At 35.2% G+C, this 13,216-nt stretch overlaps 1 protein-coding gene across 1 annotated transcript in view; it reads left to right on the top strand.

Annotated features, from left to right (window-relative positions):
- Positions 1–13,216, top strand: part of WDR70 (WD repeat domain 70) — a 141,296-nt gene that overhangs the window by 91,507 nt on the left and 36,573 nt on the right. The window contains exon 11 of the mRNA XM_074932299.1: positions 11,866–11,965. Coding sequence (XP_074788400.1) covers positions 11,866–11,965 — 100 coding nt within the window. The remainder of the gene's footprint in view (positions 1–11,865; positions 11,966–13,216) is intronic.

Genomic DNA, 13,216 nt, shown 5'->3' with positions numbered 1-13,216 from the left:
CCAGTGCAAAGTATGTTAAAATAAAGGCGCTTTTTTTGTGATCTCCCTATTTCCTAAAGGTTGTTTTCAACAGATGTTAGTGCTAAACAGTTAGCAGAGAGGGTGGTGAAATAGGTGGAGCATTGTCCAGCTGTGTTTTATTTAATGTATGACTGCAGTGATACTACACAGACTGAAATCAGATACATCCATGGAACAGCTGCCTTCCTTGAACCAAGTTCTAAATTTCTCATGAGATAGAGAACTAGATTTGGAGTTGGATATGACTACCTATATATTTCACACATTATGTGTAAATACATACACAGTGTGTCTCTGTATGTCTGTGCCCACAAACTTATAATGAAATTTTAATTTAATAGAATTTCTGAATGTGTATAATCATTCTAAGATCTAGTAATTTAAACAAGGTACTTTTAGATAATTCAGTGTATGTAATTTTCAACCAGAATAATCAATGTGTAGGGTTTAAAAAAAAATGCTTTTATGGTTACTATTTCACTTTTTGCTATGTGCATATGTTACTTACAGGTTTGACTTGACTGTTTTGTGCTCAAAGCAGTCACCTGTAATCAGCACTAAAACTTAATTTATATTATGCATTTTATTTGGTGTAATGCATTTTATTAAGATTGGGTTAGGATGGCCAAATCAGAAAGTACTGTGCTAGTTCACATATAAAGAGTGAAATATTTGGAAAAAATCCAATTCATTATATAATCACAGTCCGTGTTTTTTATGGATGCTAAGAGCTCCTGGTGAACGTATCTGCTGTGATCAGCACGTGCCCTGGTAAGAGCACATAAATGGCACTGTGTTTCCTATGTCCCTAGCCTGTTTCGTTGTCCTCACTAGTATGCAGGTCTGTGGTCTCGCTTGGTGAGCAAACTGAGCCTGAGGCCTGTAAGCAAACTTTGTCTTGTTGAGGTCATCAGAGTATACCACTGTGACCTTTATAGAGGCTCTTTTCACCAGGTCTTGCAAAAGCACAACTCGTACAGGTAGTGTGTTCCTACCCTTGTCATGGGAGGACTGGCTTACATTCAAGACCTCTTTCAAGAGCCTGAGTGATTTATCAGAAGTAGGGACAAATGTTTTAATCAGCAGAAGGCATTGCATTGCCAACCATTGGTTTGTCACTTGTCACAATGTGCAAATGCCTGGCTGATTTTGATATTTAATGTGTGAAAGTGTGGTGCCAAACTGGGTAGGAGTTGACAGGGGTGTAGGAGTGTCTTTCGTACTCCAGACAGGTCACTGTTGTTTGTTGGCTATTGCGTTGAGGTAGAGAGAGCAGGACAGGGCTGTGTTAATGTGCTCTGCTGGCTGTCTGTGTGTATAAAAACAAGCTTCAGTTTTGATTGTTCTCCTTCCGAAACAAATGTGGTTATGTCAGGAGATTTATGTCAGAAAATCCTTTGATGTCAAGTTGGTAAGAGGTTTATACTGACAAACAAAAGCAGGGTAATGTGCAAACTCAATTGCTACTTGTCGCTTTTTTTTTGGTCATTTTTAAATGATAGATTACTTTATATCTGTATGTGTTATGGAAAAGGAGTGGTGGTTTTGTTGTTTTTGACTTTTTTTTTCTGTGAGAAAAACACAGATGTGCTTGAGGATTAAGTGAATGATCTGTAATTGCTATTATTGGAAGAATTTATATTTAAATCATTGGTAAAATACAGCTGTTAAAAACTACAAAATGAAGTGACAGTGGACCCTAAAAGTAAAGAACCATTATTAAGGAAACAAAGAGGGTAAAGGCATCCAAGTAATAATATGGACAATGGGTTATTAATTGGATTTATTAGTCTGTTTTACAGTATGTGACAAAGGAGATAGCACATTGTGATGCATATAACGGTATTTTTCCTCTGATGAATGGTTAAAGGAGGTTAGATCTTCCAGGGACATTGAGGAGATATGGTATCCAGATAAGAAAATTAGGAACAGCTTTCATCATATTGCATTTAAGCTGCCAGTTAAACATTCACAACGTGATGTCAGGATGAACTAAGCTGTTCAGCAGAAAGAGAATGATGTACCTTTTCTTGGAAGGTAGTTAATGGCATGATAATATTGGTAGTCATGGTTGTGAATAAGGTTTTTTAAAAATGCATTGTAGGAGTTCAATGACAAAGGGGATTGAGTAGTCGCAAATAACCAGTGAAACTGAAAGGAAAAATCACACAACAGAGGGAATAGTGTAGAAGGGAGCCAACTTGTAGAAGGTGTACAGAAGACACTGGACTTTATAAAGCAATGAAAAAGGGGAATAGAAAATACGCATTTTTTTCCAAGGCTGATGAGAATAAGGATGAGGTAGCATTGCTGGATTTGTCAGGGATAAATCTATTGAGACTCAAGAAGGAATTTAAGTGGGATTGATAAGGAATGAGGACTAAGGAGAATGCTTTATTGGATGGAAGAGCCAAAGTGTGAAAAAGAGTAACAGAGAAAGAAAGAAACATGGAGCTATTTGATGAAAAGGGAATGACGCAAGTGAGATTTGAGATATGGCTTTCACAAACAGCACTTCATGTATTTCTCTGTGCTCTGAAGATGCCACTGCTTTTGGAAAAGAAATATGAAGTTGCCAGGCATGAGTGTGAAATATTGTGCTGAAAATGAAACTGGAAGTCTAGGATGAGAAAATGGAAGAAATCTTTTTGTTGAATGGAGACAAATTTTAGGGATGCTGGTGGTAAAAGAGAATTTTACTCAGGAGAGGTACCACAGAGTTTCATTTAAAAAATGAAAATAGGAAAAGAGAAAAGAGGGGTTTGAAGTAACATTAACAGTAGAGGAGAAGGTTAGTTGCAGAATGAAAAATTATGTAATAATTTTGTATTCCTCAGAGACAAATTGATATAGAGATACTGCAGCCCATTTGAGGAAGTTGTGTATATCAATTAGGATATTTTTATGTTACCATAGCTTTAATAATCAGACTATCATTTATATGAAATGGCACAGAAAGGTTTAATTGATTAAGGACATTAATTCCAAACAAAGGAATTCTGTCCTCTGATATTTCAACCGTAATCTGTTTTTAATACCTATTAAAAAACTAATTTTTAAGACCTATCCTTATTTGAAATATATTCAGGAATCTTATTGTAGGACAGCAAGCCACATTTTTCTAAATTATATTAGAAGGGTTTTTAACCCTACATAATGGTTAGGTACTTGATTGCTGATCTGTAGGTTAGCTTGGAAGCATGATAATGACAGGGTGTTGTGCAATGTAGATGGATAAATATACAGTGTGTTTCAAAATGGAAACATTCGTTTTCAAGTAATTTCAAGATTGAGTGTCAGAAATCAAGTCCAAGTATACTAGAGCTTCCTCTTGCAGGCAATGAAATCGTGGTTTTAAATTTAACCTATTTTACGAAGTATCTTTAATCATAAAGGTTTTTAAGGGCTTTTTTGGGTTGAGTTTGATGTTACCACAAAACCTGAACTGCCAGAGTTATTTAAGACATTATGTTGTTTCTGAGCTAAATGACAGATGAATTCAAATGTACTATTCAGTTGTAATTTGTTGTATTTGAACAAAACCACATCTTGTCAAAAGAGCCCTCAACAACTGTATATTTTATGTATGGAAACAGTGATTAACACTGTAATATTTTACTTGTAAAACAGGAAATTTGTTATCTGTAACTTTGGGATTACAGATTCTGAAGCTAACTGGGAATTACTTTTCCCCGTGGAGCACTGCGTTCAGTTAGTAAAAACTACTTGCAGAAAACACTTTTTGAAAATTTCTTCCACTTTGTCAATTGTTTCTTCCAAATGTGTAGAGTTTTTTATTTTCTTTTTTAGCTAGTCAATTATATAAAATTATTGTGAGAAAAAAGCAGTGTCAAAAAAGTGATCGTGAAACTGAGATAGGAAAATTTTTTTTAAAAGAAAATGAAGTTTGCTTGAGTTGCCTTGTCTCTTTTTATTCCTTTTTTTTTCCCTTTTTTCCTTTTTTTTTTTTCTTCCTTTTTTTTTTTTTTTTCCCAACCAGCTTATTACTTTTACATTTAACTCATGTATAACTCTGGGACCTAATCCTGAAGTTGCTGAACTCATCAGGTAAAATTCTGAGTTAAAGGTAACTGAATTTGAGGGCATTTAGCAGCTTTGCATCCTATGCATTAATAGCAACATACCTTTGGATATTAAAAAAATGCATATCCCCCACCGCCCACAAGTGAGCAGCTGACCTGTAACATAAGAAGAAGTTTCCTTTAACTTCTCAAAAACAACTACTCTCAGCAACTTACTTTGCTGAATGGTGATGGCATTTTTTTGTTTTCTAGAGGCTTTTTAAAAAATTTCAAATATGTATGGTCCTGAAAAATCAGTGTTAAGTATATTGAGCTAATAATCTCGGTCACCTTATGCAACATTATTTATAAACCACCAAGGCTCTAATTTAAGAATGCTCAATTTATCACTGAAATACTTTGTGTGGCAAAATACTACTTATTTTAACTGAGGCATTATTCCTTCTTTGTCATAATTATTCCTTCTTTTGCCTCAATAGATAAAACCAAATCTTTTTGTTAAAAAAATTACATAATTAATAAGCAGATAAAATACAGCATAATGTTTTGCAGTACATTTTTATGGGAAAAAAAAAAATGTAGAAGAAATAATAGCTCACTATATGTTGCAGGAAGTTTAGTGAAAGTGACTTCATTTCTTAGAGAGATACGCCAGTCTCATTGGAATATACATGTTTTAGCTACTTTTTTCCAACAAGTAAATTTATTGTACATCCACCTTTGATAACTCACTGCAAACTGCACCTTTTTAAGGTGTTACTGAAAGAGAAATATTAGCTTTAGGTGGGTTTCTGTATATTTTCAGTTATATTTCACTCTTTTCACACTGTACCTCTATAAAATCACTAAAATGGATCTTAACATTTGGAACTATTGAAGACTGAAAGAATGTGAGAAAATATATTGAATTATGGTGGGAATAACTTTGTGGTAGTTGCTTTTTAAAGACGTCTTTGTAGCTTCTTTATATTTTTTCTGTTTATATTCTTGCTTGTTTATTGCCAGTAGGCAGAAGGCGACTTTAAGTTGATATGAAACATCCAGTGTTAGCATTTGGCATAGGTGAGCTTGAAACAATCAGTGGACTTTCAGTGGGATTATAGTATACCTTAACTAAATTTTCAGTGACATTTTTACAGAATAACAGAATTACAGAATAACATTGACCAAATTTGATTATTTTCTGTAGGCAAAGTAGCTGTCAACAGCTGAGCAAATCTAAGAGTGATTAATTTATTTCTGAAAGAGGCAAAAGGAGTGTTGTGGGTTTTTTTACAGAAGCCGTATTTGTTATAGTAAAAAGAAGGAAAATAATAAATTTGCTAGGATAGCATGGGATGGGTTAGATAAGTTATGAAAAGATACAAAAGAACATTTCTTTTACATCCTTGTATGTTTTTCTCATGCAGTGTAAAAAATCCCCAAAGGAAGCCAACTGAATAGTTTCCAAAAGCTATTTTTATTAGTAATATTTATTGGTTCTGTGGCCAAGACAGATTATCTTCTCAAATGCAAATTTTGACAGTGCAGCCAAACATTCAGCTGGGATTTCATTTTCTAACCATTAAGCAAATATTTAGCAATGCTGTTAAGAAGCCATCTTTCTAAAATGGTTTTTTAAAATCTGTCTTGATGAATTAACTTAAACAAGAAGAAGTTGTTTCTGTGGTCAGCAATATTCTTAAAAATTGAATGCTCTAAGGGGTGAAGGAAGCATGGACAGATAGGAAGGACCTTCTCATCACTCTACAGTGGTTCAGAGACATCTCTAAGGCAAGCCAGCCTGGTGCTTCCTTGTGTTGTCTAAAACCACATATAGTCAAATGCATTGGGTGCCTTGCCTCCTTACCTTCTGTGTAAATGTTAGAGGCATTTTCCCAATAGAAATCAACTTTTTTTGTATCAATTGCTATTAAAATGCTAAATCATTTTTCACCTTGACTGGCTACGCTGCTGTATGGCTTCTTTCTAAGAATACTGTTTTCCATAGCAGCCCAACATTTTCCAACTAAGCATTTCACATGTGTGTTTTTATTTTCGTTCATAGTGTTGTGATACAATGCATGATTCACTGCAAGGGATTAAAGATTTCATAAACTCTGAAAATAGTTACAAAGCTGTTATCTTTTCTGGTTTTTTGTGTTGTTGTTTGTTTTGGGTTTTTTTCCTGGTTATGTAGGTGTTTCATTGCAATATAGCTGCTCAAGAAAAACTGCAGAATATTAAAAAAAAAAGCCAGATCTGTTTAGTAATTGCAAATAATGAGGAAAACTTCTCTATGAAATAGAGGTAAAATATTGTTGGATGTTACTGGACCACTGCTGGCTGAGAGAAAGAAATTCCAAAGAATTGCCTCCCTTAGTATATCATCCCTCCACACAGAAAAAGGCCTTAGTTTGAACAGATGAGAATAAAATGAACACGCAAGACAGTTAAATACAATTGCCAGTCAGATGTTCTGGTTATGGCAAATTAAGTTAAGTTACTGTATTCATAACTGGTTAATTAGTATAGAGAGAAAGGAAGGAGTGTTTCAGGTCTGCTAATGATACATGTAGATGTCACTGAGTTAGAAGATGACAGAGAAGAGCAAGTCATGTAACAGTGTAATCATGTAAACACTAAAAACTCAAATTTCACAAGTTAATCTTGTTTTGCATCAGCATGGTCATTACTGAAACAGCATCCATTTCTACACCATGGGAAGTGGTATTGAAGAGCTGTCACATAAATTGAAAGCCCAGGGATCATGTTTACAGAGACTTAAGGAGAGCATCTGATATAGTCTGCAACTGCCTACTCAGGGAAAAAATTAAGAAATTCCTGAATTCAGCTGGCATATGTAGACCTGATAATTTGTAAGTGATATACTAAACCCAGAAAGTACAGTTATGGGTTTTTTCCTGGGTTTTAATTGAGAGCAAAGCAAATATCATTCCTTCAATAGAGATGACCAAAGGGGGGATGGGGAAATAGCCATTTGGCAAGTGTAACTTGTGCCTTGGGAACCTGTCTGTCTTGTCAGCTGTGATCACAGCTCTGAGATGTCTGGCTGTCTCTGATAGAGATCACTTTCAACAAAGGCCCAGACAGCTTTGCTTAGTTGTGACTAAAAAGAAGATTTTTAGTTTGTTTGTTTTCTTCTTGCAGCTTTATAACTCATGCCTTTGTCACCTTGAGACTGGCCTATGATAATATGTTATCTTGGAAGGCTTTTATGTTTGTTAAAAATTACCATTTTTGCAGTTGAATGTTGTCAGTGTCAGCTAATTTATTTTACTGGAAGTATCTTAGTCAGGTGGCATGCATCATCCATTTAAATCTTAAACAGCTATACATGGCTTGGGACTTGACAGTCTAGCATCTCTGCCCAGCTAGTCCTGCCCTTCTGCCTCATGTTTGAAACTAGTGTAAAATCCTATTTCCAGCTCTTTCAAGATGCATTGCAAACATTCCTTGATGTGAAAGAGGGGGAACAGCTGGTAAGTGACCATGGGAGGTATTTCTAGAGATGAGATTCCCTGTTCAAAATACACTTTCTTTGTGCCGGAGCAAACTGGAGTAGCGGTACACTCAGTATTGGATAGAGTTCGTTTTGCTGCAGACATGATTGTGGTTGCATGGTTGACGCTGTTGTTCACCCTAATAAATGCATAAAGTTTTGTTATGCATCTATAATACAGGGAAAGATTGGAATAGTAATCTTTGTAGATCTTGCTTTCCCTGAGGCCTTCCTTAATTTACTGCATCTGCTTTAAAAAAAAATCCTGAAGACGTTAGGAAGAAGAACGTCTTGGCTGGGACATCTGTTGTTTCGTTTAAAGGAAAAAAGGGTGAGGGGAGCATTATAATCTTGGGAAAGTGTTGGCTTACTATGAAATACTGTATCCTAGAAACAATGGGAAAAGTTAAAAAAATTCATTAGTTAAGTGTATTTCTTTTCTCATGGATGTATCTTGGATTTCTGAGGTGAACAAACTGACTAGGTCTTTCTTCTGCTTTTCCTAGAACATGTTTTGTTTTGGTTTCTGGAAAAGGAGAGCAGTTGTGTGACACAGAACTCTAACCATGCAGCTCTGTGATAAACACTTCCATGTAGTCACTGGTTTTTTCTCTTCCCATATTGGTCCTCTTCAATCCACTGAGATTTTTCGTGCAAAGGATAGTTATTACTGATGGTCCAGTCATGTACTTTTTTTTTAACCTCTCCCTCTTACCAATCCTTTCTCTGAATTCCTTTTCTCTTCTGGTTCTCATGCTCTCTGAGGACTGTGGCGATATTGGAAACCCTGACATTTATCTGTTACCCTAGGTTTTTTGATACATGCAAACTGCATCCTTTCACACGTGCTTCATGTTTTCTGCTTGTCATTTCATGTTGCACACAAGTCCAGTCAGCTGTAACTGCTTAACAAAAATACATGTGTTAATACAAAGCTAGAAAGAAAGTGCTTACATTGCTGGAGTTAGTTGCTAGAAAGCCTTCACAGAACTTGCAGAAGATAGGATGTGTTACTGCAGAATTTGCTGAAATAACTAAATCTTTAAAATATTTTAAGGACTGATGAACTTGTCAAATTTTGGATGGCACGTGACTGGTACTCCATAATAGGAGACACCTGTGCAACAAAATGAGAGGGGTAATGAGGGAGAAATGAAGATACACTTTGCCTTAATCATCTTTATATTTATCTAGTGTTTCATTGCTCTCTCCTTGCCTTCCTGAATCAAACTTCAGAATTGTGTACGTTAGTTCTGTTATTTCATGTCTTTCCAACAAGAAACATTATGATAACAATTTTTTTTCTAATGATTTGTTAGCAACATTAGACATCTGTTAAAAATGTTGAGAGGCCAGAGGCCAAACACATTATTTTCTTTGAAAACTGCAACGAGCATTTGCCAGTATATGAAAAAACTTCTTGTTCAACCTTCTATCATTTTTAGAGCAACCTTCAATCATTTTATAATATTTGATTTAGTATTACAATTCAGGGTTATATTCCTTTGCAGAATAATATATGGAGGGCAGTCTTGCAGAGCTCAAAGTTAGGAAAACAATCTTTCTAGTGTAAACTGAACAAATTTATTTTTAAAGACAAACAGAATTGCTGATGCAATCTTACTGTCGGTTTCAGACGAGTCTCATTTTACATTAAATCCTAAAACATGGAAGCTGGACAGAGTTGGGCAAAATTTATTTTGTTCTTTTCGGTTTTGTGATTGAGGGGCAAATAACGTCTGAGTCTTGGATATCTGCATGTTGCTGTTTTTCTATGGGACAGTTGAAAAAGAGTAGGAACTGGTCAAAGTATAGGTACTTAATTGAGAATGCTCCATAGGGATGACATATTTAAGCTGACCTGTTTAATTTCAGAAAGATACAGTTCAGGTTTCATTAATGGATTCATAAATTATGCTAAATAAAATCGGTATCTTTGACTGTAAAAAATAACAAAATTCCTGAAACATTATGTGATTGAATATCTATCTATCTATCTATATGTTTGGGCTTTTTACTAGTAAAACATAAAAGAAAAGGCATTGGTCGGACCCCAGATCTTTGTTTTAAATTTGTATCTAAAAGAAAACCGACGGAGAGAATTTTAGATTGATTGAGTATGAAATGAAAGACAATAAAACTCAAACACCCTTGCATTAATTTGGGCAGCAAAATGAAAAAAAAAAAATGTTATTTTAATACATGTATGTCAGTGTGATATTGCCAGGGAGGAATGGGAGTGTTGAGTAGACAAGGGTTGTGGAGCCCAAACGAAGTTTTTCCAATGTATTTGAAATAGCTAAAAAACATATTGTAATCTTTCTGTCATTTTTTTAGGTGTGATTATTAACCATTTATGATGTTTTTGCAAGTGTCCATGGTATTTCTTAGACAAAAAATACATCATTTTAATTGCTTGTTAATGTTTAACAAATATTATAGAAAATTTATTTTCTGATAGTCAATTCCCAGTTTATCCTTTATATGTTACCACGTACTTGGAAAATTTTAGGTAATTGGATGCATTAAACATGTTTCTTAGTATTTATAAACACCCCCACCAAAGACATACAGTTGTAAAATGCAGACTGTTCATAGAGTTTCTTCAGGATGTGCACAATTGGCTGGAAGTGACAGCAATTTCAAAACAAGTACTATGGCTAAATATAGGCTATTACATTCTATTTCCAAATACTGTAAGAAGCATTACTTGGTGTTTCAAGTCCTCCTTTGTTTGCTGAAGAATCATTTGTGGATGGAATGACTTCTGTGAGTCCTCTCAAGACTTGACTAAACTGCACACCAAAATAAGCTTGCAGTCATTATTAATGGTGTCACATAAAGATTCTCTAGCTTTTGGACCAAATTTAGAACAAATATTTGAAAGGGTAAACAACATTAATTACTTTACTATCTTGGGTCTTTTGCATACAAAATAGCCCATGAAAAAGTCTTGTTCAAAAATAAGAAGATAGAGTAACTGAAGCTTCCTATGCAAGCTTAATTCAGTCAGTGTGTTTGCATTTCATGATCACATCCTTTTTTATTCTGTAGAACTCTGTCTTTTTTAATGTATAGAGAATAGGAATCACTAAGCAGCTGCTCAATATTTTGTCTTCTTACTGTTCAGGGTGTGATTTTCAATCAGACTTAACTGCATACTGTTCAAACCATCCTCTGAAAATACATGCTTCTATGCATGTTTTTCTGTTTTGCTCATCACTATGGTAAATAAAGGACTTTAAGGTCACTAATTTGTCTTCTTCCCTCTCTGTGAGGAAGGGCATGTTTTAATCCTTGTTCTGCTGATGGGAAGCTGAGATACATTTGTACAGGCAATTTTTAATTCTTGAATGCTTTGTTTTATAACTATATGAATTAGTTTTATGTTAGGAAAAGTGGGCACATGACAAGTCATTTCCTAGGTTTTAAGAAGAGTCAACCTGTCTCAAATTCCTTTATCTCTGTTACTGTCTTTTCCCTTTTCTTCCATTTTCCCTTTCTGTGTATGAAAGGCATCTTGGTACCTTAGCAGAGACCTTTGGTCTTGGTTGGGAAATAGGAAAGCTTGATTTTACAAAAGTGCTAGAATTCAGTTTCGGGTTCCTCCCTTTTAAATGGAATTTTACTACATACAGACAATAAATAAGTCAGCTCTGTACAAGAACTAAAGGTTAACTTAGAAGTAAATTCTGCTTTTCTCTCAGATGATCAAAAAATAGCAATAATTAAAAATAAACGAACATAATTTTCAAACCTGAATTGCAGCTAAATGGAACACAAACCTCAGAATATCTGAGCTTTGTTCTATTACATAAGCCATGAATTTTGTCAGGGATTAAATTTAACAAAAGTAGATTCTTACAATCCTTCTTTTAAGTCCACTCCAAAGTATGTATATTGTATTGTGATATTTTTTTGTAACTAGAAAACTGCTTAGGGGAATGTTGAGAACTCCCTTAAAATGTATTTTTACCTTAACCAGGCATAACTACTTTTATTCAGTGCTAGTGGGAGTTTTCCAAGAGCGCTGATGCTATGTTAAGTGTGGACTATATAATTAAACCTATGAAAAAGTCAAATTTTGCATTCAAGCTCTTATTATGAAAGCTTATTCTGAAACATATGTAGCATTTTTAAAAGGCTGTGGAGATATTTAGCTTCTGTAGCAGCTAAGTAGTGCAGGGTATTCTGTTTAAATTCAAAAATAGCAGCAGAGTACACAAAATGCTATAAGGAGTTGTTTGTCTCATCTTGAAATATGCAAGTTTTCTAATGTTTTATTTTTTTGATAAACAGGTACACACAAAGTTCCATTGCAGGCAAGCCCATACTCCAGGCACTGACACTTCATGCTTGACATTTTCCTATGATGGTACTGTCCTGGCCAGCCGGGGAGGTAGGTGATTGAACAAACCCTTTGATGTGTTGAATGTGAAATGGTTCAGTAAACAAACCATTTAAATGGTATTATCCTTAAATGTGATTGTTTGTGATGGAAGTGAGATAGTGAAATCAGATCTAGGGTTTTAAACCTGAGGTGTTTCACAGTTCACGTCTTTTATTTTGATACACTAGGCAATACTGCGTTCCTGAAAGCACATTTTACAGCAGCTAAGGAGTATTTTAAGAGAACTTTGCTGTTTACATTAGGCAGTTCCTTATCTCTCTTCTTGTCTAGCATTAATAATACAACGAAAGGAAATTATTGGCTTAATTAAAAATAAAATTAGACCAGTTTTGTTGCTTAGTTCTTTCCTGGAAGATTACTGCCTCTCAAAAACAGTACCTCTGTTCTGGAGTTATTAATTTCTTGAGCAGCTTTCTTATATAATGTCCTTTTCTGTTCTAGTTGGAATTTTAATCTAATTTATATCACAAGCATCGAGAAGTGATGACTGGAGTGAGTGGCCAAGATGTTCTTGAATGGCAAAAAAATTTGAAATGTATGCAGGACAAAACCACTTATTTTTTAAACTTCAAATAATACTTTCATTAAAAAGTCTTAGATAGTGGAACAAGTCTTGAGAAAGAAAAGATATATTTGAAGGCTCATTCACTTGAATATTCAGTGTGTTGGATAGGATGGTGTCTGCCTAAGACAGCTTTTCATACAGAGATTTGTCCACCCAGGATTTTGCAGGCAGGTGCAAGCCTACCATCTGAGCTGTCTGGATGGAAACCAGCTGCAACCAGAAGCTATGTGTATGCATTAGCATGGCCCCAAGGCCAAATAAACAGGCCTAGGGAGTGGCAGTATGTGTTAATGTCAGCTAACACTGTGCCTAGCATATGTGCAGGACATCTGGTCAGACGGGTATATAGACAGAATGAGATTACATATACAAAATACCAGAACAGAGGTATTCATAGATGGCAAAACCAGTGTAACAGGGAACGTTCTTCCAAGACAAGAGCTGTAGCTTGCAATTGCTTTACATTCTCCCCCTTCCTCTGCCCCTGATGAGTAGAGTGATGTAGAGTGACATTGATGGCTTTTACAGTGATAAGCAGTTGCATGCTACCTCTGACTTCTTTGTATGTCTTGCCGTGTTTCTAACATTCCAAACGTATGTTCCCCAGATCCCATCTTTCAAGGAAAGATGATGGTAGTCTTGTCCTTGACAGCCCTAGGCTTAGTAGGGCATGC

This window comes from Athene noctua, chromosome Z (assembly GCF_965140245.1).
Source record: "Athene noctua chromosome Z, bAthNoc1.hap1.1, whole genome shotgun sequence".
Classification (NCBI taxonomy): domain Eukaryota; kingdom Metazoa; phylum Chordata; class Aves; order Strigiformes; family Strigidae; genus Athene; species Athene noctua.
The sequence above is the reverse complement of the archived record's forward strand: the minus strand, read 5'-3'. Positions and strand labels throughout refer to the sequence as shown.